Here is a 23,631-nt window from a genome sequence, read left to right on the forward strand (position 1 = left end):
TGGGTGGAGGGGGGGAGGCCTGGGCAGTCTCCCTAGCTGGAGGCCGGCCCGGCTGTGTGCGGGAGGCCTGCCTGCCTCGGAGTTCCTGAGCTCCCAGCTGTTCCCAGTCTCCAAGGCTGTGCTCGGCCTGCGACCCCCAGGGGCGGAGAGCAAAGCCCCAGAGGCCTTCCTGCCGGGCGGCTCACAGGGAAGGAAGGGCTAGAGGGAGTGAGGGGAAGCAGGATGGGGAACAGCGGGGACTAGGAGAGCCCGCTCCCCGCCTCGCTGCGTCCCTGTGTCCCGGGACGGGGCCCTTTGGCCTGGGCCAAGATGGTGCTGCTTGTGGCAGCTTCGACTAACCCCAGCTTGACAACCCTTACCCTAGAGCTACCTTTTCCAGGTTACAAAGCACCAGCACCTGCCGAGGCCCTCTCCCGCCCTCCTTCTGGGCTGCCTAATAATACCGGCAGCAGAAGTTTATATGTGCCTGCTCCTTGCTAAGGGCTTCACATGCATCCTCTCTGTTACACTCCCAACAACCCCTAGGAGGTAGGCCCTTCCATTATCCCCATTTTACAGATGAGAAAACTGAGGCTCAGAGAAATGGAGGCACTGGCCCGTGGTCCCACAACTTGGATTTGAACTCAGATCCATCAGCTCCATGCCCTCTGGGTTCAACCACAACAGGCCTCTGACAACATCCTCTTCCTCCACGTGCCCCCATCCCTAGGGAGGGGGTCCCCGCCGAGACCTATGCCCAGGCCCTACACCAGAAGACCAGACCCAACCCGCACTCCCCCAGCCTCTCTCTCCCACCCCCTGGGTGCCAACACCAGTCCCACTGCTGGCGTCTTTGAAATCCAGTGGGATCCGCATTCTTGCCCAGGATTCACAATCCACAGGTGATTTCCGGCCACAGACACTGGCATTCCCTGTGCCCGTGCCACCTTCCAGCACCCACCTGCACGGGCACACTCACACACTCACGCGCCACACCCGGGCGGCAGGGCTGCACGGAGGAGATGCTCGCCCCTGCTGAGGGGCCGAGCAGATGGAGGCCCAGCTGCTCCCAGGCTCCTGTGGGAGGCTGGAAGGGAGTGACCCGCCCCCAGCTGGCCGTCTCCGGCTCCACCCCCAGCCACGCCCTCCTGGGGCTTCAGGGAGACATTTCACAATAACGAGAACCGATAATAACAGGAATCAGCATTTCCATTTTGCAAACCTTTTTCCTCTAATTGCCTCACTTGACTCTCGTGAGCGCTGAGAGGCAGTATTTTTGTATTTCCATTTCTCTGAGCCGCAGAGGGTCACAGAGCTGGGGAGGAGCAGAGCCAGGGTCCTAACCCCTCTCTCTGCTCGCAGTGTTCCTCCTCCTGTGCTGTAAATGACGATGACACCTCATTGTTCCCGTGTGTCAAGCACCCATCCTTGCCTAGATTTGGGGGGCGCTTTACCAACGTGTTTTCATCCTCGTGACAGTCCAGCGAGGCGAATTTCTTTACGCCCGATGTAAAGACGAGGTAACGCAGAAGAGTTAAGGGCAGAATGGCGGTTGAAGGAATGTTCCTGAAGCAGGCGCACATCCCTTTAGAAAGGCGCATAGGAAGGAAGAGAACGAGACTTCTAACCGGCGAGCACTTTAGGGAAGCGGATGCGGTGGGCGTGGGTAATGGAGAGAGCCCCTTCCTTCTCCTCCGGCCCCGCAACCACGTTGCCTGTTATTGTGAGCTGTTTCCGCTGCTGCTATCTGTGTGCCTGTCTGTCTCCCAGGGGCTGTGAGCTCCTCAAGGACGGGGACTGGGTCCTGTTCCCCTACCCCGGGCCCAGCACCCAGCCCCGGGCCTGGCACACAGGCAGGGCCCCGTCATGACTGCCTCCTTTGTGAAGGATGGTGGGACAGCCTGTGCTCCCAGCCTCCGAGCTGATGGGCTTGGGAAACCGAGAGAACAAGAATCAAGACACCCAGGGCTCAAAGGTTATCCACAGCAAATGCCACCTGAGGCGTGAATCCCCCCTTTAGCATCCCTCATCAACTCTGCCTGGCTTCTACTTGCATGCTGCTGGCGACAGGGTGCTCACTACTACACTAAGGCAGCCCCTTCCACGTTGGAGATCTTGGGGTGATTGTTACAAAGTCCCTCTTTCTGTTGATGTAGGGTCAGGCTCTTGGGTACATCCAGTGGTCACACCCAGGGGAGGCCTGATAGTGTCTCCAAGGCAGGGGGAACAATGAGGGGTGACACTGCACGCTAGCGAGGCTGGTGCCCTCCCTTCAGCAACCCAGATCCCTGCGTGCTGGGAAGGCAGAGGAAGGAGCGGCAGATGAATTCATCATCCCAGCCTGAGCCAGCTCTGTTAAGGCCGCGAGCTGAGACTGAGTTATAACAAAGACTATTACTGAGCCCTGAGTCAGGGGCTCGCGGGTCTGTGCTTCACTCAACAGCCCTAGGAACAATCCCGGTCTGTAGTCATTCATTCACTCATTCACTCATTCACTTATTATTGGCAGGGTACGTGGCTGGGAGCAGGAATGGCGGCAATGTGGGCCACAGCGGTGCCTCGGGATCAGAGTTGTTACCTTGGTGATCAGGACAGCTAACAGTCACCGAGCACTTCCTATGAGCCAGGCGCTGTACCGTCTACTCCACGTCAAGGGCACAGTCCCAGCCGAGTCCCAGCTCTGGCGAGGGCAGTGGGAGTCTGCTTGGCATGCCAGCTCCGAGTGCCTGGCACACAGTCCGCACTCAATAAGTGTGAGATGCCCCGCGTAACTAGACATCTCCCCAACAACCACAGGCGGCTCTTACCTTGGGTGGTCCCCATTTTGTAGACCCAGGAAACCAGACACCTAGAGGTTAAGGACCGTGCCCAAGGCCGCACTGTCACCAAAAGGCCGAGCCTGGATTTGAACCTGGGCGGTCTGATTCCAGAGCCTGCGTGATTAACCCTTAAGGGAACCGGTGCAGGAAGAACTCAGACCAGGAGTCAAAATGCCCACCTGGCGAGACGCCTGGGGCAGCCACTCAGCTCTCTCTGCCCCATTTACTTGGCTTGCGAAATGGAGCACGTCAACAACCTTGCCTTCCTCCTCCCTCCACACACACACCCCCACATACACACACACACACGCACACACATACACACACCAAGACAAGATGAAGAAATGCGGATGTTTTTCTAAGGAAGGGGGTGCAGGGTGGTAAGAGTTGGGGTGGGAGAGCACATTACTGGTCATGGGGGTTGAAATGAGGCCAGATTCGGGAGGGGGGGTGGGGGGGCGAGGGAGAGTGTCGTTTGTAGGAGCCTCCTTCTTTTAGGCTGAAAGGCTCCCAGAGAGCCTCCAGGACCCCCAAACTCCATTCTCCCCAGCCTTGCCCCCACAGGATCTACGAGATAAAGGGTCTCTCAACTGTGCCCTCCTCACATGTCCAGGAGCCCCAGATAAGATCTTAGTCCGGCGACAGTGCAATTTACAGTAACATCGCAGAGGCGGGGGGAGGATGAAGAAGGTGTATGTGGGAGGGGGGGTCAAGTTATTTGGCAAAGTCACACCAAGCAGGGGGAGAGAAAGGTGGGCCTAGGCTGGAAGCCAGAAGGCTAAATGAAATCAAACAGCCATCTGGAAAATGGGATTATTCATCCCCCCCCTCATAGGTTGGTTGTGAGAATCAAATGAGTTAATACTTGTAGCTCCTTGAGCACGACGTGCCTGGCACCGCGCGGGCGCCCAGCGGAGGTGACCGCTGTTGTCGCTGTGTTACTACATACTTGGGTATCTTCCAGCTAAAACTCTTCCATTTTAGACACTGGCCTAGGCCCCAGGGGATACCCCGAGGATATTTAAGACAGTGTGGTTTGCCAGCCCATGGGGGTGTTGATGGTCTCACAAAAGGGGCGCAGTCTTCAGAACTTGCCAAGCAAGTCTTCCTGGGCGGCGCGGGCCCTCCGTCTTGATTCCCAAGCGCCTTCTCCCGGGGCGTGAGCGCGCCCCCCGCAGGCGGTCTCCGGGAAAGCCTCGGCTGGGGAGCCCCGGAGCCCAGTCCCCCCAGCCCCTCTCTCCCGCCCGCCCCGCCGGCCACCCTCGGGGGCGAGGCAGCCCGGCGCGTGGGAGGGGACGGCGCGCCATTGGCTTGTGCGCGGCACGGAGAGGAGGGACCAGCGCGGGCCGCCAGACTCGGGCAAACCCCGGCGGCGCAGGGCTCCGCGCGCAGTCCGGCCCGGCCCTGCCCTGCCCTGCGCGCGCGGGCGGCGCGATGTGAGGCGCCCGAGGCCCCGGTCCCCTGGCACGCCAGCTCCGCGCAGCGCCGGCGCCAGCATGCGCTAGCAACGTAAGTTCTGTTCCCCGCCGCCGCCTCGGAGCCTCGCACGTTCCCCTCGCGCCGCCGGCCGGTGCCTGCGCAGCGCAGCCCAGCGGGGCTCGTGCGGCCGCAGGGCCCGCTGGGGACAGTGAGGATCCCAGGCGCCGAAGCCGGGCGCCCCGCGACCGCTTGGCACCGGCGGATGCTGCCGGGACCCCAGGGGTCCCCTCCTCGGCTCTCCAAGGCGCCGTCCCGCAGCCTCTTCTGTTCCTCTCCTTCGCGATCTCGGCTCCCTGCCTTTCCCTCTGACTCGGTTTCCCTCTCTCTCCCGGCTTCCACGCTCCGCCGTCTCCTCCCTCTTGGGCTGTTGATTTGGCCCTCGGCCTCCCCCTCTCGGGCTCGCGCTCTCTGCTCCGGAGCAAGAGAAACGGAGCGAAAAGCAGTTTCTTTCTCCCTGGGGTCTGACTCGGTCCCCGCGCTCGGCTGTGGCTGTCTGTCCCCTCCCCCCCATCTCTCCCCTCCGCCCCCCTTCCATTGTTCCCGGGCCCCAGGAGTACGCGGCACAAACTTGCGAGTCCCCCGCCTCCCCGCTTCGCCCCCGCAGGGCCGTGGACCGAGGTGGCGGAGATCCCGCTGCCCACAAGTCTGGCACGACCTTCTGGTTCGCGGGGCCGTGGGCAGGGGTGCTGGGTGGGAGGATCCGTGGCGCCCAGCCGCCCGGAGCTCCCCGCCTGGGGTCCGCAGCCTTCAGGCCAGGGTCTCAGAAGGTGGATGAGCGCCTGGAGCGGGGAGATAAAGCACAGGGGAGGGGGGAGGGGCAAGACGGGGAGAGACCCCAGGGGATGCGGGGAGAGGCAGAAACCGAAGCCGCGCCTAAGCCCCCGTTGTTGGCCGCGGCGGGCAGGGGAAGCACAGGTGGCGACCGACGCCCCCCACTCTCCCCTAAGTCGCGCGCTCAGCAGGAAGGGGGCAGTGTAGGGCCATTGGTACGGCGCTGGGTGGGCGGGGGCCCCCTGCGGTGGGCATAATGCTCGCACGCGCGCGGGGGTCTGCAGAGGAACGGCCAGAGCGCCGCGCCCACCCTCTGCGCGCCCCCAGGGTCGGCGCTCGCTCGGAGCCCCCTCGCTCCCCCTCCTCCGCCCCACCCAGTCCCGGGCCCCGCCCGCCGCCCTGGAGCAGCGGGTTTCTCCGCGGGGGCGGTGGGGGCGGGGCCCGAAAATCCCCAGGTTCCTCCGAAGCCCAGCGCGGTCGGCCGAGGCCGCCTCGCCCCGCCGCCCCGCGGTTCCTGGTTGATCTCCACACAAACTTTTCCTGGTGGGGCCGCCCTGCGGGGAGAAGGCCGGGTTGACACCCCAACCGTGCGGCCTCTTGTACCTCCAGCCCTGGCGGCCCGTGAAGAGGGGTCACGACCCTCTTTTTCTGCAGCCGGCAGAGGTCAGGGACACGAGGCGGGGTGGGGGGGATTACTGGAGGGCCAGGAGGGCCACTGTCCATTCTCTCAGCCGCAGCCCCACTCTCAGCCCAGGGGGAGGGAAGATTTTTCTTGCTGGGTTGTTAGGAAATAAGACACTGCGTATCCCCCAGGCCTGTGTTATCCCATCTGTAAAATGGGTCGTCTGGGCCCCAAGGTCCCCTCTGGCCCCGGTATCCTGGGAACCAGCTGCCCTGGCTTCTCGTTCTCCGCCCACGCGCTGGCAGCTTAATCAGTCCTTCCAAATTTGGAGTGGAGGGCTGAGGCCCAGAGCCCTCCACCCGCGCGGGGCTGTCATCACCGCCGGACCCACAGCTCAGGCCTGTTCTCCGCGGGGCGCTGCCCCCAGGGCCCCCGCGGCCTCTCCACCCCACACTCAGCTGTCTCCCCTCCCCCAAGATCTTAGGATAGCCCCACCCCCTCTGCTGGAGAAAGGGTCTGCCCCTCCTAAGGTGCAGAGTAGGAGGGGGAGTGGAGTTAACAATGACCCCTGATATTCACATGGTTCTGGACTGTTCTTTACTTTCACTTATTGGACGAAGTGTTTGTGAGCTTTGTGGTAAAAACGATTGAGTGAACAGAGTGCCAGGCATAGTTCCAGGCCCTGGGAGACAGCTGGGGACAAAATAAAGATCTTGCCCTCCTGGAGCTGAGGCTTAAAGGGGGAGGGGCAAGTAACTAATAAAATAAATAAGCAAATTATATAGCATATTGGAAAATGAGGGGGGGGAAGTTGAGTGTTGAGGTCAGGGGTGGGATTGCCGTTTTAAATAGAGTGGTCAGGGAGGCCTCCCAGAAGAGGTGACTTTTGAGCTAAGGCTTTGAAGAGGTGAGCTGTGGGGGTAGCTTGGGAAGTAAAGATCCTGCAGAGAGAGCAGCCTGTGCAAAGGCCCTGAGGCCGGAATGTGCCTGCTGTATTTGAGGAACAGCAAGGAGCCAGTGCAGCCAGGGTGGAGTGGGGGTGCGGAAGAGATAGGAGGCAAGGCTGGCTGAGAAGGGATGAAGGGTCCCCATTTCACAGATGAGGGAGGTGATGCTCAGAAACAGCCTATTAGTCTCCCCAGGACATGGGGTCCAGGAGTGGCAGCTGTGGGGCGGGGTGCCTGATGTTCTGAGTCCTGGCCCATAATACTTTCCCTTCTCCCTCAACGTGCCCCTCCCAGGGCCAGGTCTGGCCAAGTGCGGGGACATGGAGGGGAGCCACCCAGGCTTGGTACCCCAAGGGTTTCCATGTCTCTGTAGCCTGTTGCCAGCCCCCTCCCCAGGTTCTCCTGGCCTGCCTGGAGTCAGTGCACTCGGGGCAGCATCTTCCTCCTGACCCAGAGGGACCCTTTTCTCTCTCTTCCTGTTTCCTCCCTGCGGCCACCCCCTTGTAAGCACCTCATTCTGTATCCACATGTGGGCCCTGGCAGGGGACCTGTTTTGAAGCTGATATGGGCAAGGGGGAAACTGAAGCAAAGAAGTTGAGTCTTCCAGTCTGAAAATGACCACAGTGACAATATTATTGTGCATTCACTGCGAAACGAGTACTATTCTAGGTGTTCTTTGTGTATCTTTTCATCAGTGGGAGGGAGGTGTCATTATCACACCCATTTAACAGATGAGGAAGCTGAGGCCCAGAGAGGTGGTGTCTCTGGCCCAAGGCCACGCAGCTAATGGTAGAGCCAGGATTTAAGCCCGGGCCTCTGGAGTGGTGACCTACTCCTTTAACCGCTAAGCCAGAGCCCCGAACCCTGGGGGAGATGGTCGGTCCTGGACTGTGGCTCTGGCCCATCAGCGTCCTGGGAAAAGTACAGGGACTCTTCTGCCTGCCTCCCCCAACACCCCCAGAAGGCAAATCACCACTTGCTTCTGAAAAAGTTGGCTCAAAATGGTGGAGTATCCTTCAAGGAGACTCGCCTCCCACCCTCCCTCCTCCTCCTCCAAGTTCCTGGGCAGCTAGGGAGGCGGGAGGGGTGGGAATGGGGAGGGATGTGTCTGTCGCCTTCTCACGAGACCTCTGGCCCCATGGGATCCGGAAGCACCAGCCGCCTTTGAGGGCTGTGATATGGCCACTGGGTCTGGGGGAGGCTGGCCCACCCTGGGTTGAAAAGGACAGGAATTCTCCACGTGCTCTGCCCTTTGTGAGTGACAGTAGGGACAGGAAGACCCTCTCAGTGACTTCTGAGTGGTGACGGATGGCAGGCCCTCAGAGGGCTGCACCCGCCTTGCACACAGCAGCAGCTCAGACCCCTGGGTGAGGTCCCCAGGGATGTCCCCTCCTTGCCCTCTGCCCTGCCCCTCTCATCCTCCAACACAGCAGGGAGCGTTTATTTTTTGTCCCTGAAGCTTTGGAGATGTTTGTGATGAAGTCTGGGCTTCCCTTTGCTTTTCTGGAAATTAGGCACCTTCAAAGGAAAGAACAAGTAGAGAGACAGAAGAAATACGTTGGTCGCTGGAGCAGTGAGGGGTGGTGGCACTTGGTGGCGGGGCGTCTTGGGCTGGGGCCTTGCTTGCTGCACTGTGGCTAGCAGCAGGGTTTGGAAGCCAAATCACGAATTTTACAGCCAGGAGGGGCCCTAGAAACCACACTGCCATTTTTTTAGGTGGGGAAACTGAGTCCTGAGGTCGGGCCCGGCTTACCCAGGAAGGCAGAGTCTGCTGGTGGCCTCAGCTGTCCTGTCTCCCAGCGCAGTGACTCAGGGCTCACCTGCCAGCCTTCTAGTTCAATGTACATCCTTTGCTGCCAGCTGCCACGTTCCTGGAGGTTCCTGGAAGTGGGGCGTGGAATCCCTTTCTTTGTCGTGGGGACTGGGTGTGTCATCCCAGCAGGATTCGCATTGTCCCCCTCCCTCTCCCCTGCCAGTTCTACCCTCTGTCATCCTCGTCCTTCTGAGCCGGCAGTGACGCTGGGACACAAGAGAGACGGATGGCACAGCCCTGCCCTCGTCTGGCTCACTGTGCTCTCGAGAGACAAGACCGAGGATGGCAGGCCCGGCCTTCAGAATAGTTATGCTGTCGAGGGACACGCTGCCAGGAAGCCGTGCCCGTGGCAGCCTCGCCTGGGCTCCCCACTTACCTGTGGGCCCTGAGACCCCCCACAACCTGCACCCCAGAGGCCGCCCTGAGGTCAGTATCGCAGCTGGTCCTTGGAGGTTCCTCTGTGTCCTGTGACTTCCCAGTCTGGCTCCAGCCCTCCCGACAACCTAGTAAGTCAGACGTTATCACCCCCACTCGCAGTGAAGGAATGGGGGCTCCCGGAGGTAAATCTGCCCAAAGGCACAGGGCTGGCAATGCAGAGCTGGGATTCTAACACAGGTCCCTTTACCCCCACCCTCCCTGTTGTGGCCCCTGAGATGCGAGACTTGCTCTGCTTGGGCCCTGGCGGTGGGCTCTGCCTGGGAGTCTGTAGACCCCGTCTTGCCCAGGGGGGTGATGGGTGCCCCAGGAAGGGACTACGGGTGGATGGCGCAGGGGCCTGCTTGCTGGACTCTCTCCCTGCCTCCGCTTCTCCCGGCCCCTGGCGAGTCTCTCACTGCCCCCTGCCCTGGTGCTGCCCTGCCCCAGGCCCCATTTCCAGCTATTCTGCACCAATGCGATAACAGAACAATGGGTCTCCCTGCTGCCCTTCCCAGGTCCTGCTGGAGCCACAGGGCCTTAACCCAAGGGAGGCTGGCCACCCACCGGGGACTTTCAAGAGGAGACTGGATGGGGAAGATGGCTCGGAGCTTCGTTCTTTTTGGGGATCAGGCTGAGCAAAGAACACCCCCAGACACACCAGCCTCTCTCAGGATATCCGGTTAAAGCATAGGAATTTGCTTTGAATTTCAGCTCTGCTGCTTCCCCCAAGAGACACTTGAATAAGTCCCTCAGGCCTCAGTTTCCTTATCTGTAAAATGGGGGGATAATACAGCCATTCTCGTAGAGTCGTGGCGGGCATTCCAGGAGTTTCTGGTCTGGAAGGACTTGTCCCCACCTCCAGCCTTGGGGAGGATGCTCTCCTTACCAGAGGAGGGGGACAGGTGTGCTCCCCCTCCACAGAGGGTCTTGTTTGAGAAGGAAGTGGACACTCGGCAGCTGGGGGGTGTTCTGGGCCCCAGGCCCCTACCCGCCCCCTGCTTGCAGTCAGGTTCCCAGCCGGCCCTCATGGGCAGTCTCCGTGGTGGGGACAGCTCTGCAGTCCATCCGTCTCTATGGAAACCAGGCTTCCTGGGAATGCTACAGGGGGGTTTGGAGGAGTCCCCCAGGACCAGCATGGGGACGGTGTCCCGGCCCCGTCTGATCTGCTCCCAGGGCTGGCCCTGCAGCCGCCCCTAATGTTATTCATTATTGTCCTTGATGGGGCACAGAGCAGGTGCCAGGCCCCCGACTGCCTTTCCTGAGTATGCTCATCACCGCCCTGTGAGCTAGGAAGAGGGAGGAGGGGGGTTTCACAGAGGAAGCGATGGAGGCTCAGAGAGGTTAAGTAACTTTCCTGAGGTCACAGAACAATCAAGATAAAGCATGGGGGTTTGACCCCAAGTCTGCCCAATCATTAAGTACACCCCCCCAACTCTGTCATCCTCCCGTGACACTTGTACCCCTGGTGAGCCGCTCCCCTCCTCTCCTGGCTTCCTTCCGTCTCTGGCGGCTTTGCTGGGCCTCTGCCCAGTCCTGGCCCCTCTGTCTGCCTGCCACTGGGAGCTCTCTGGGCATGTTCCTTCCTGGCCTCAGATGTTCCCCAACATGAGGAAGAGGAGGGGGCTGCAGGGAGTGGGACCTTGGCCACCAGGGGGCCTCTCGACCCTTCCCCCTGCTCTCTGATTTCTCACGAATATTTATTTTGTTGAGCTCCTCATGTGCCGGAACCGTCCCAGGCCCCGTGAACAAAACCAGACCCCCTGCCCCGTGGCGCTTGTCTTCCAGTGATGGCTGCCGCTTTCTGAGGCGGTGGGGGCCATGTCTCACCCAGCCCCAACCCCCACCGTCTCCTGGGCACCCCCTAGGCCAGGCCCTCTGCCGAGAGCTGGAGATCTGGGGTCTCCAGCTCCCCATGACCCACTTGCCCGGGGCCACCTGGCCGGTAGGGGTGCCCAGATTCCAACCCGGCTCAGTCTGACTGCAAAGCCCCTTCCCTGAACTCCTCTGCCACCAGCGCACATGTGGCCTGGGGCAGATCCTCAGCTCCCTGCCCGGTCCAGCGTATGTCTGCACAGAGCCTCCCTCGGGCCCTGCCACGTGGAACTGTGTGTGAGCCGGAGTGTTCTGGGTGGGGTTGGGGCGGCCTGCTTCCTCGGCCCGACTGTCGCTCATTCGCCTGTGCTGACAAAGGTGCCCAGGCCCAGCGGGCAGACTCTCTGATGGGCACAGTACAGCCCTGCCTTCAGATCGTTGGTCTCAGGGAGCCTAGGCGCCCATGAAGAGACCAGGAGTCTGGCCTGGAAGTGGCCAGTGGTTGTCCCTGCTGAGACCCTTGTGAGTCCAGAGGAGGGAGGGCACAGTTCCCTGGGGAAGGCGCCCTGGAGGGGGGGCTGTGCAAAGACCACGAAGAATAAGGGGCATCGAGGTGGGGGGAGCGGAGGGCCTTCCTGGTGGGCAGTGGTTCATCTGTTAAACGCACAGTGATTTGCCCGCTTTCTTGGGAATTGAGGTCAGAGAGGCAGCCAGGGGCAGAATGCCGAGGGTCGGGAACTCGAGGGCTGGGGGGCTACAAGCCATTGTCCCTTCTCCCTGCTTGGCAGGTCCTCCCAGGTGAGCGTGGCGGTGGAGGGGCAGCCTCTTGCCCACGCCTTCCTCGGGCCTCTGGCCTCGGGCAGCCTGGCACCGGGGATGCCCTGGGGGCCCTTCGGAAGGCAGCCGGTCTGGGAAAGGCAGCGTGGCAGCCCCATAGGCAGGCTTTTTCCATTGTGCACGGCTGAGTGAAAAGAGGGGAGCAGAGGGAGCGTGCGCCAGGCCTGTCCCGGGCTGGGCACCTGGCCGCAGACACCGCCCGCGCGCCCTCTCTATCCTCCAGCTCTGCTGCAGAGGGGGTCTTCTCATTACCACCGTGTCGCAGGGGCGGACACAGGCTGGGAGAGCGGCCGTGACTTGCCCAAGGCTCTGCAGCTGGGAAGAGGGCAGACCCAGGATTCAAGCCCATGTCTGGCTGCCCCAAAGCCTGTGTTCAGCCAGGGGGCAGGGAGTGGAGTGGAGGGAGGCTCCCTCTGTCCTCACTTAGTGGGGCCAGGCCTCAAAGAAACGCCTGGAGTGGCCCTGAAGGGGAGGAGAGTTCAAGGGCAGATGGGGGGTCCTGTTTCGGGGCTGGCGGGTGTGTAGGAGTGTTGCAGCTGCCCGCCCACCCCCCAGGCAGGGCCCAGTCCTGGGTGCAGAAGGGACGGAGCTTGGTGCTCAGAGCAGCTCACTTCGCAGAGGCAGGTGCAGGGCACCCTGTTCCCTGGAGGTCAAGTTCAAGGTCTCACTCTCCCTGGGCTGCCACAGGGCCCTTTGTTGATGGTGAGCTCGCTGGTGGGCTGGACTCTGGGGGGTCCACAGTGGGTCCCACCAGCTCAGGTACCGACGGCAGTGCCTGTGGATAAAGCTGTCCCACCTAAGAGTGATGTGGGGTGTCCAGTGGAGCCAGGGCGCCGTCATCCCCTTCTGTCCCCAGCCCCAGCAGGCTGGCACTGCCACGCCCGCGGCCTTCGCTTTTCGGGCTCGGGCCTGTGGTGCGGAGGGGAGCACTGTGTGTGCGGTGGGGAGGGCTGTCGGGCAGGGGAACGCTGCTGACTGAGCTGGGATGCCTGAGAGCCCAGGCCGGTGGGCCGTGGCCCGAGTGTCGGCCTTATGCCGTGAGACTGGGGTCTGGGGGCTTTGTCCGGTGGGGTGGAGACCTCAGGAAGTGCTAGTTAGGCCCCCTCCTGATCCGCCCTGGCCTCCACCCCAGAGCCACTGCCACATGGGTGATTTGGGGAGGGTGCGAGGGGCTGTGTCTAAATGCCATCTCAATCCAGCACTTTGCACGGTCCCAGCCCTGCCCCACGCCCTTCATGGAGATGGATATTCTCACAGCATCCCTATGAGGCAGGACCCTTAATTTTCCCAACTACAGATCGGGAGACTGAGGCACAGAGAGGTTGAGTGACCTGCCCACGGTCACACAGCTAAGAAGCGGTAGGCGCGGGATTTGAACTCAGAGCGTGGCCTCAGCTGTCCAGCTGAAGTAGTTCACTGGCACTTTATAAAGCACTTCCTGTCCGTTATTTTGTTTCTCCTTACCCAGCCCTAGGGGAAAACAAGGGCTACTGTTTCCATTTCACAGATGAGAGCACTGGGGCTTGGAGGAGAAGCAACTTGCTCTGATTGATGGCTGACAGATCAGCGCCCCTGTCCCCACCCAGGCTGTGAGCCACTTAGGGGCAGGGGCCCTGTCCCACCCCCTGTACCTGGCTCACAGCGCATCCTCATGAAATGCGATTCCTGCATTTCAGTGTGCAGTTGCTGCACCCCGTGCTGTGACCAAGCTTCTCTTTTGGCCCCTAGATCTCTAGGAGGTGGGAATCGTAGCTCCATTTCACAGATGGGGAAAACCGAGGCTCAGAGCAGTGAGTGACTTGCCTGAGTCACAGGGCCGGTAAGGACTCAGTTAGGTAGCACAGCCGGCCTGGGCGAGAAGGTTAAACGGCCAGGGGGTCCTACCTGAAGGGCTCGCATAAGGCCTCCCCATACCTGGAGCTGGCGAGGACGCCGAGGAACTGGACCGCCCATGCATCGTGGGCGATGTCAGTGGTTTGCCACTCTGTGGAACAGTTGAGCACTTTCTCCCAGAGTTAAAAGTAGATTTACCGTACAACTCGGTATAATTCCACTCCTGGGGATTTACCTTCGAGAAATGAAAACTTATGGTCACACAAAAACCTGTACACAGGTGTTTATAGCAGCTCTACTCATAATCGTCACAATCTAGAAACGACCCAGGTGTCCTTCTGTGAGTGACTGGATGAACGGTCCGTCTCTCCACGGAAGCATACTATGCCGTGAAGAGGAGTGGACTGTTGATGCGCACGACAGCTTGGGGGAATCTCAAAGGCATTACGCTGAATGAGAGAAGCCAGTCTCGAAAGGTTATTCACTATATGATTCCATTTATCTAACATATTTGAAAAAACAGAAACAAAACTAGTGACAGACAGCAGATCAGGGATTGCCAGGGATCAGGGGTGAGGGGAGGGTGTGGCTGGGACAGCACGAGGGAGTTTTTGGGGCGATGCCACTGCCCTGTGTCCTGATTTGGTGGTTACATGACTCTGTGTGTGTGCTGAAATTCACATAACTGTACAACAAAAAAAGGTAGCTATGGCCGTGCTGTGCGTAAATGAGACAAGGCCAGAGGGGAGGCGGGAAGAGGAAGGGTGGGGGCCCGGCTGCCCGGTGGGCGGTGCCATCGCGGAGGGGCGGATGGGGCCGAGCTGTGGTGTGCCCGGGTGTGGGCAGCCCTGCTCAGGCCCACCTGGCAGCGGGAGGGCCGCCAGGCTGGTTATAGCTGCTATCTGGATTCACAAGGAGGTGGTGACAAGTGGCTGAGATATTGTGACAGTGTCCAGGGCCCCATGGAGCAGTGCGGTTAAACCCCGGCTCCCCGTGGGGCCGGCTGCCTCCCCGCCCACTGGCATCGGGCCCTGGGACTGCCTTCCTGGTCACCACCAGCCACCTCCCGTGTCCCCGGGCGGGGGTGTGGAGGGGAGGCGTCACTGCCCCCGTTTACCGACGAGGACCAGGCTGGGGGGCATCGCTCTCACTGAAGACCCCGCTACCCACTCTGGCTGGTATTTCCAAACTCAAGCTGGTAGCTACCTGCCTAGTTTTTCCAAGTTTATTTATCCACATCGTCCAAATACCCCACAATGGGACTCTCTGTTCTAATGTTTATTTGCTGGCTGCTTTATTTTGTTTTAAGACGCTGGGAGGCTGGAGGACCACAGGTGACCTGGGGACATTTCTGCCTCTGGCAGCCCTGGCCACAGGGCCAGCCTGGGGCCACACAACGCTAAGACTGGGGTCCGAGGACTGGTCAGGGAGGTCCGGCAAGCCCAGCTCAGGTCCCCTGGCTGAGGGACAGGTGACTTCTGAGCCTTGTCTGTGAACGGCGGTGGTTTTCCTGCTCTGCCAGAGGGGGGCCATGGGTGGCAATGAGATGCTGGAATACGGGAGGCCCCTGGCGCTGGGGGGCACACGGCGGGGTGGGGGTACTAGTGCTGTTCACCCGTCTCGGTGGAACTGCATTGAGCTCGGTTTCCTCATCTGTGGAATGGGTGTCAATGGTCCCCATCCTGCAGGGAGGCTGTGATTAGAGGAGCCCAGTGCCACCCCCCGGGGAAGCTTCTGGAAGCCTTTACCTCACTGCGGCTGACAGTCCTGTCTCCCCTGTGTAGGTTTTGTGCTGACCCAAGGTGAGGACGGGCACGTGCTCCTCTCTGCGTCTCCGTCGCCCAGCTCAGTGCCTGCACACAGTAGGTGTTCGAGACCTGGCTCCAGGTGGGGTTGGGGGCTGTGGGGGACGGGGGGCAGACATGGAGGGGGCGAGGCTGAGGGTGGTGCCAGTGGCAGGGCGGGGACGAGGCCTGGACTGCAGCCACAGGACCCCTGCCAACACTGCTGGCTGCTCTCCTCTGGCTCAGCGGGTCCCACGGCCACCCCCTCCCATTGTTTCAGCCCTGGTGGCTTTGAAGGAGGTCCTCTGGGAGATGTGAGCGAGGGGGGGGGAGTGCGTGCTGGGCAGCAGGGATGGGGAAAGGTCACTGGGGGTCCTGGACCCCGCACGGGCTCAGGACCCCCGCCCCAGGTTGGGCAGATCCTCCCCTCTTCTGGACCTTGTTTGCCTGACGGAGCCCGAGCCCCTCTTTACCCCCACCTCTCCCAGGAACTTCTGGGTGTGGGCCCCATCCAGCCCAGTGCCTCGTCTGGGCCCAAACTCCCCTCCAGGGCCAGCTGTGAGGCTCCATCCAGCCCAGTCACCTGGGGTGTGCCATGTCCACTTAGGCCAGACGGGCTGGCAGAGCTAGACGGGCCTTGGGAGCATCCGCCCCAGCCCATTTTACAGATGAGGAAGCTGAGGCCGGAAGAGGGGAGAGGCCTGGAAACTGCGCAGCACCAGAGGCCTGTGTCTCCCCTCAGCCGTTCCACGGACGCTGGGTTCCCCGACAAGATGGCAGCCAAGCAGCCTCCCCCTCTCATGAAGAAGCACAGCCAGACGGACCTTGTGAGCCGCCTGAAGACCCGCAAGATCCTGGGCGTGGGCGGGGAGGACGACGACGGGGAGATCCACCGCTCCAAGGTGGGCCGCAGAGGGCGCCTGGAGCCGGCCACGCCTGGGGTCCACCGCTGAGCACCAGTGTGGGGAGGCGGGGCTGGCCCGTCGTGGGGAGAAGAGTAGCCGAGGACCCTATAGCTGCACAAGCCCCTGAACGTAGCACATTTTTCTGGAAACTTAATAGAGACGTCAGGGGAATAATAAAAAGGAAAACCCATCATTAGAATGAGTGTGTTTTATGTGCGCAGTATTGCACAACTGCTCTGTAAGCATTATTTAATCTTCTTGCTGGCCCTGGGAGGTGTCGATATAGTTATTAACCCATTTTACAGATGAGGAAACTGAGGCTCGAAGAGGTTTAGGACTTCCCTCAGGCCACACCAGGAAGTGGCCTTCAAGCCCCCGTCTGCAGACCTCTGAGCTGTCCTTCTCAGCCACTGTATTTTCAGCTTCCTTTAAGCCGTGGTGTCAGGGAGGCAGAGAGGGGGTGACCCTCCCTGCCTGGGTGGCCCCTTGGCTAAGCAGAGGTCCCGGGGGTCCCTGGGTGTGCGAGGGGCTCTGGGAGGGGGCGAGTGGGCTGGGCGTGCTGTCAGCCGCCTTCTCATTGTTGCCTCTGACGCCCCTGTGTCCACAGATCAGCCAGGTCTTGGGCAATGAAATCAAGTTTACTGTTCGGGAACCTCTGGGGCTGAGGTGAGCATTTACGTGTGAGTCTGGGGGGGCAGGGTCATGGGGAGGGGCTGCCTGAGACCCCATCTTGGCAGCCTTGCCCTGTGTCGTGTTGACCTCGATTCCATCCCATCTCATTCCCTCCCCCCAAACCAGCCACCCCTGGGCTCCTCGGCTGGGGAGGGGAGGGTCCCCTGGGGCCTGGGTGGCCGCGGGGGCCTGGCTGTGACCTTCCTCTCCACGCCCCAGGCTGTGGCAGCTTGTTTCCGCCGTGCTCTTCTCCGGCATTGCCATCATGGTGAGCCCCCGCCTCCCTGGGGACCTGGCCCTGGGTCTCACTCCCCCGCCGCACGTCTGGGCCTCGCGGGGGCTCCCCCCCTGCCCTGGGCCCCGGCTCCCTCTCCCCCGTGGCCGTCATGCTGAGGCCCCCTGTCCAGGCTGTCTGGCTGCCTCCACCTTCCTGGCTCCCGACACTCCCCCACCTGTGCCCCACCTGCCTGGGGCATCCCAGGTCCCTCGCCCATGGCCCGGACTCCTGGCCCCTGGGCACCCCAGCCCCTTCTGTCCTGGCATGGAGGGGTGGGGGGTCAAGGTCCCGGCCCTGCTCCCCGGGGAAGGAGGAGATGTCCAGGGGGAGTTTCAACAGGGACCCCCTCACCCTGAGCCTCTCGCCCGCTGTCCGCAGGCTCTCGCCTTCCCCCACCAGCTCTATGACGCCGTCTTCGATGGAGCCCAGGTGACCAGCAAGACCCCCATCCGCCTCTATGGTGGCGCCCTCCTCAGTGGGTATCACTGGGCGCACTGTGGGGGAGGGATGGGCAGCTGGGGGACCAACCTGGGCTGAGGGGAACCTGGGGAGCCTTCCTCTGTGCTGGGGCTCCCCTTCCCAGCCCCCGTTCAGCTGATGAGTCTCTCTGCTGGGTGTGTGCTGCCATCTTGTGGCCACTGGGGGAACTGGGGCTCTGTCTTTGCCGTCTCCTGGGACAAGCAGTTGAGTGCCCGCTGTGTGTAGTGCCCGCCTGCGCACTGGGGTACAGAGGTGAATGAGACCAGGCCCTGCCTTCCAGGGGCCTCACAGCCTAGAGGAGGAGGCAAAATCAACACAGCGTCTGCAAATACCGTCACATCCTTGGGCCTCCCATTTGTTTCCTCTCATCTGAGTCACACGGTGCCTGTTAGGAAGCTGAGTTACAGCTTTCAAACCCAGCACAGATAGTGTCCCTCCCTTCCTCTAAAACACTCTATGGCTCCCTGTTGCCTGCAGACTTTAGTCCCAGCTCCACCTGGCCTTCAGGGTCCTCTGTGGGGTGGATCCAGCCTGCCTTTCCAAACCTACCTTACCCCATCCCCCGGGGGGCCCTGCACTCCAGCCACACCTCAGGATGCCCCATCCCTGGTTTCAGAAGGCCTCCGTGCCTTTGCACGTGCAGTTTGCTGAGCCTTGTGCCCACTGCACTTCTACTCAACCTCAAAGGCCGGCTCCAGTACCTCTGGGGCAGGGGCGGTGGAGATGGGGGCGGCTTCAAACCCTTCACCCACGCGGTGGAGAGCTGGAGTTACGGGTTGTGGGGTTGGTTTGTTGAAATAGAACGGGAGCGTATCTGGTGTTCAGAGCTGGCAGACACGGTAAGAGGTTGAGGCTAAGCTGGTGGTTCTTCTACTAAAAAATATGGCCCACCGCCTCCCCCGGGGACTTCCTTAGTGATCCCTGACTGGGCTCAGGTTCTCTGTCTCCAGGAGCACAGTGGGAAAGAAAATGTGATGGGGGGACCAGGTAACCCACTAACTCAGTAGACTCCATCAATGCAGAATGGTCGCAGTATCTGATACGGGCTCAGTTCTCCCCTTTCACAACTGAAAAGACAGCCCCAGGGAGGGGACGGACTTGCCCGGCATCCTCTGGTGAGCTGGAGGTTACATAGACGGGAAGGAGCTTATTGGCTGACGCAGCCGAGTCGGATCTGGAAGGAACTGGACGGGGATGGACAGATGAGTTTTAATTTGAGGAATGTGAGTGGGAGCAGGAGATGTGGAAGTCGAGATCCCGGCTACCTCGCCTTATAAGGCCACGGGGAGGAAGACCAGGCCCCTGCCCCTGCCCCTGTCCCCAAGGGGGTGGGGGTCAGGCTGCCCCGCCCCCATCCGCTCTCTGTCCCCGCCCCAGGCATCTCCCTGATCATGTGGAACGCGCTCTACACGGCGGAGAAGGTCATCATCCGGTGGACTCTGCTCACCGAAGCCTGCTACTTCGGGGTACAGTTCTTGGGTGAGTCCTGAGGCGGGCAGTGAGGGAGGGGCGGGGGTGCGGGCAGGGCAGCTGCGCCCCCCCCTTCTGGCTCTGTCCACCTGGGTTTCCAGAAGTGATGAAGGCCTGTCTGAGGGGAGGGACTCGTGGGGCTGTGTTTACCTGTGTGCCCGCACACCTGTGCTCCACACCTGACTCGTTCCTGTGGCTTCCTGAATACACACCTACATATCCACAGCCTCCCACACGCCCGTGCACCTGCAGCCTTCCGTGCCCATTGCTCACTCTGTTCCCAGCATGGGGGTGACAGCACACCCCGGTTTGCCCACATGCTCCCCCAGTACCTGCCCCGTGGGGACATCAGACTTGTCTGTGGCGTCGGGTGAGGGGGCAGGTCCTGCTTGTCCCAGCTGGCGGACCCCTGGCTCAGGGCGGGGTCAGCGTGGCATCACCAGGGGGAGGCACACCCCTCCTCTGACCTCTGACTCCTCCCGGCCTTTCTTCCACAGTGGTCACTGCCACGCTGGCCGAGACGGGCCTCGTGTCCACGGGGACCCTGCTGCTCCTGGCGAGCCGCCTCCTTTTCGTCGCCATCAGCATTTACTACTATTACCAAGTTGGCCGGAAACCCAAGAAAGTCTAGCCTCCCGCCGGGCCGGGGCCCCTCTGCGCAGGGAGGCCCTGGGGCCTCAGTTTCCCTTTTGTTCTTGGACGCCCGGAAGGACCCTGCTTGCCCCAGCCCTGCCCCAGGCAGGCGGGGGTGGCCGCCCTCCTCTCCTCCCGGGCACTGTGGACGCTGCGATCGCCTGGCTTTCAGGTTTGGGGGGGACGGGGCCTCCGCACCCCGTCCCTCGCCCCACACAGTGCCGCCTCCTTTTCTTGGGCCTCTTGGCCTCTGGACCCCCTGGACAGACGCCGACGGAGAGCTTGAGTCACGGGGGCGTGGGGCTGAGGCGGGGCTCTGGCCGCGTCTGCCAGGAGGCCCTCCTTTCCTTCGAGAGAGGCTGTGGCCGCCTCCCTGTCCTCCCCGCCACCCCCGGCCAGTCTGGTGCCCGAGCAGCTGAACTGGGCTCTGTCTATCCTGGAAGCCCCGAGAACTTGACCCTGTGCCCCTGCTCCTGCACATGGGCCCTCCCCACGTGTGGGGGCCCCTCCATCCCCTGAGCACACACCCGGCCCTTCCCCAGCCCAGCTGGCTGTGTGGACCTGACACTCCCCTTACAGCCCTTCCGCGAGGTGGGCCGCAGTCAGCCAGAGCCCTGTCCCCAGCCCCAGGCCTGGCCACCACGGGCGCTCCTGGGGCCTTGCTCTAGGCTGCTCTGGAGGCCCCTAGGAGCCCCCTCCCCCCAGTGGCCTGGGTCAGTGGCCTCACCCCCAGGCCGGCCCTGACAGGTGGACACAGAGATGACCCCAGATGGAGGCCACCTGTGAGGGAGGGGGTTTGGGTTGAGGAAGAAAGAAAAGCAGTGGCATTTCCTTGTCCCTTGACATGTCCTGCAGGGTCTGAGGGCCACCTGGCTCAGCCCCTCCCCCCCGCCCCCCGTCGCCCCCTCCCCAGGGTGCCACCCTCGGGACCTCCGGCCTGGGCTGGCCCCTAGGCCTGGCTGACTAGGGCTGGGGGCCCTTCAAACTCAGCGGGGGAAATAAACAGAAATATTTCAGCAGGCCCCCCTCTCAGCCCCCACCCCATGCCCTGGAGAAGGGGGAGAGCCGGCGCCCTCAGAGCTGAAGGCCCCGCCCTGCCCCTTCCCGGCAGCTGAGTGCTCCCAGTGTTCTCCTTCCCTCCTGTTCCCCAGGACACGAGTGTGCCCACCAGGAAGGGCAGCCCCCAGGACTGGGGACAGGCGTGCAGAGAAGCAGCCCGGGCCCCGACTCCCTTCCCGTCTTGGAGTAGAGTGTGTTTGGGGGGACATGGGTGGTCCTTAGGGGCCCCACACTGCCCTCCCCTGTGCCCCGCTGTCCCTGTAGCCATACGCCCAGAGCCCGGCAGAGAAAGGCAGCACCACTGCCGTCACAGCTGAGGAGAGCCCCAGCGGGAGGGACCCTGGGCACGGGGGACGGGCCCGCTCTTTGCTGGCGTCCGTCTCTTGCCACTGAAGCTCGTGCATCTCCAGGAACCCGGCTCTCGCTCCCCGGCCACCAAGCCCTGGGCGGGCCGGGGGCCACTGCCACCTTTGGGAGGTGGCGTGGTGGCCAGGGGGCAGTGCCTGCAGGCCAAGGCCACGTCCTCCATCTGACCATGCCTTTTAAGGCCTGGCTGAGCCTCCCGTGGGTGATGGACAGTTTGTCCTAATGATCTCTGGGCACGGCGGGTAGATTCCCCAGGGGGAGGCAGGCAGGGAAGTGGCAGTGCGGGCATTGGGGTCAGTCTCTGGGTGGGGCATCTCGGCTGAGCCCGCTAAGCCCCCTTTCTCTCAGCCTGGGGGTGGGGGTGGCCTGGCCTTGCCGCATGGGGTGGCAGTGAGGGCCCGCTGGCGTGGGCATGCCCAGGCTGTGGCACAGAGCGGTGCTTGTGAAGTCCCGTGCTGCTGGGCTGAACATCGGAGCGAGGCCCGGGGGGAGGGCGTCTGGCGGACAGACATATGGCCCGGGGTGCGGGGCACGTTAGGACAAGGGGGAGGTGTGGTTGGGAAGGAGGCAATTACAAAGGGGAGAGGGACAAAGGAGCCCACAAATCTAGGGAGGAAGGCCCAGCTCCCCATCCTAAAGGTTTGGGAAGACCCAGAAAACCCGCTGCCACGGGACCCAGTACCCTCTTGCCAGGCACCTGCCCCCCCCAGCCCTCTCACCCCCACCCCCAAATCAAGACCACCTTTCTTCACGGTCACTATTTATTCTTCATTCCTTTTTCTTTTTGTAAGAAATGGTCACAAAAACCAGTGCAAAACCATCAGTGTGGGCATCCTGTTTATATTACAAAACTCCTTTTGATATATAATATAAAAGGGGGGGCTCACAGGAAATACACATGATAAGTTAGCTCTGCTATCTACCGTGAGGAATGTGGAGGTTTCAAAATAGACTTTCGACATAGACCCACAGGGGGAAGGGAAGAGGGGGCTTCTGGGGAGAGCGGGGTGCTGGGGCCTCGGCTGGTTTGGGGGATCCTGTCTGGGCCCCTTAGGTATGGGTAGGAGAGAGGGGCGTGGGAGGCGAGGAGGGCCCTGGCCCCTAAGATGTAGTCCCTTCTCCAAGAGGCAGCAGCTTGGGAGCAGGAAGGTGGCTTCCAGAATGGGGTGGGGTGTGTGGCCAGCAGAGGTAACCTGGCCTGTTAGTGGCGGCGAGGAAGTCTTGGCACAGAGGCCTCTCTACCCTGTCCCCCAGCTCCCCAGCAGCTGGCAGCAGCACCTGCTATGGGCTGTGTCTGGACCAGCCCAGCCACGTCTGGGAGCCTGAGAGGATCCTCTCACTGGGGCGGAGCTGTCGTCTTCCACGCCCCGAGGAGTGTGGATAGCTGCCCACCTGGGCTAGTGCTACCGGGGGCGAGGACTGCCTGCTTTCCCGCCCTAGCCCCATGTGTGGTCAGTGGGGCCTATTCAGGGCTCCCTGGCACCTTTCTGGAAGGGCCTTTGGGAGGGGAGTCTCACATCCACCCGTGAACCAACCACCTCAGCCAGATGTTCCCCCGTGAGCTTCCTCCTCAGGGGGCCAGGAGGGGTGGGGGTGGGAGAGACTGGGAGCTGGGGGTGCCGGAAGCCAGGCTCCTCCTCACTGGGAAGGCCCCAGGTTCTCCTGGGCAGCAGGGACCTCCCGGGACTGGACCCACACAACTGCCCAGTTTGCCCTTGACCCCCCAGCTTGTTCTGATGGTTTCTGTCAACCTCAGACCAGCTGTGTGCCTTGGCTGGAAGCTGGAGCTGAGCCTGTGGGTGTGTCTAGAGAGCAAGCCCTTCTCAGCCTGCGCTGGGGGACCCGCTGCAGGGTCCCCTGGGTGCCAGGGACGTCCAGTCATCGAGTTGCCAGGACAGGCGGCTACAGGGGCAATCTGGAAAGACCCAGCTCAGAGACCTGGGGGGAGGACCAGGACAGATGGGGACAGTGGGAGGGGGAAAGGGAAGGATGCGAGGAGGGTCAAAGGAGTTTTTCCAGCAGGCACAGAGCTCTGGCCACATGTCACAGGGGGCAGTTGGCAAAGTAGGGGAGCCCTGGGCTCTGGGCAGCAGCTCTGTCTCCCAGTGGCTGGAGAGCAGGAGGGGGAGGCTGGACGCTGGCACATGGCCTGTGAGACACCGTGGGCTCTTCCCAGACCCTGAAGAGGAACAGTGGAGAAACGAGAGGGGAGTAGCACCATGCTGCCCCTCCCACTCCCATGCCCGTGGCAGACATCACTAATCAATCAAGATCACACTGCCCTCCCACTGAGGCCAGACCCAACCTAGGAGCCTCTGCACAGCCTCCGGTGGCCACTCCTGACTGATTGGGGTCAAGGCATCTTGCCGTCAGCTGCCAACACCGGTCTAGAATCTGAGGCCAGCAATGAGGAGCTGACTTGTGGGTGCTGTGTGGGTGTGAATGAGTCTGTGGGGAAACCTCTCCCTGCCTGGGCCTGGAGGGAACACTCAGCAATGTGCTGTGGACATGAAGGGACAGGAAACCAGGTCACAGCAGAAATGGCTGCAATGCCCTGGAGTTCTTTAGCCTGGAGACAAGGGGACTCAGGGGAGACAATGTGTGGCCTTCACACTTTGGGAAGGAGAGAGAGCAAGAGGGATGCCATGGACAGAGC

At 61.7% G+C, this 23,631-nt stretch overlaps 1 protein-coding gene across 2 annotated transcripts; it reads left to right on the top strand.

The window, feature by feature from the left end:
* The first annotated feature begins 4,146 nt into the window (after window positions 1-4,146).
* TP53I11 (tumor protein p53 inducible protein 11) lies at window positions 4,147-21,798 on the top strand. 2 transcript variants are annotated; one of them, XM_087423091.1, is made up of 8 exons: window positions 4,147-4,307; window positions 15,114-15,216; window positions 15,856-16,015; window positions 16,626-16,684; window positions 16,910-16,958; window positions 17,346-17,442; window positions 18,825-18,926; window positions 19,415-21,798. In XM_087423091.1, the coding sequence occupies exons 3-8, from the start codon at window positions 15,887-15,889 to the stop codon at window positions 19,546-19,548; spliced, it is 570 nt and encodes a 189-aa protein (XP_087279217.1). In that variant the 5' UTR covers window positions 4,147-4,307; window positions 15,114-15,216; window positions 15,856-15,886; the 3' UTR covers window positions 19,549-21,798. The 2 variants fall into 2 exon arrangements, with proteins under 2 accessions (XP_087279217.1, XP_004436949.1); XM_004436892.3 differs by having other exon boundaries at window positions 15,114-15,191.
* Window positions 21,799-23,631: the final 1,833 nt, after the last annotated feature.

The sequence above is a fragment of the Ceratotherium simum genome, chromosome 34 (genome assembly GCF_057802395.1).
Source record: "Ceratotherium simum simum isolate JZ-2026a chromosome 34, ASM5780239v1, whole genome shotgun sequence".
Taxonomy (NCBI): domain Eukaryota; kingdom Metazoa; phylum Chordata; class Mammalia; order Perissodactyla; family Rhinocerotidae; genus Ceratotherium; species Ceratotherium simum.

Coding starts and splice junctions, on each gene's coding strand:
- TP53I11 (XM_087423091.1), top strand. CDS start 15,887: ATGGCAGCCAAGCAGCCTCCCCCTCTCATGAAGAAGCACAGCCAGACG. Junction 16,016..16,625: donor GGGAGATCCACCGCTCCAAG/GTGGGCCGCAGA, acceptor CTGTGTCCACAG/ATCAGCCAGGTCTTGGGCAA. Junction 17,443..18,824: donor CTATGGTGGCGCCCTCCTCA/GTGGGTATCACT, acceptor TCCCCGCCCCAG/GCATCTCCCTGATCATGTGG.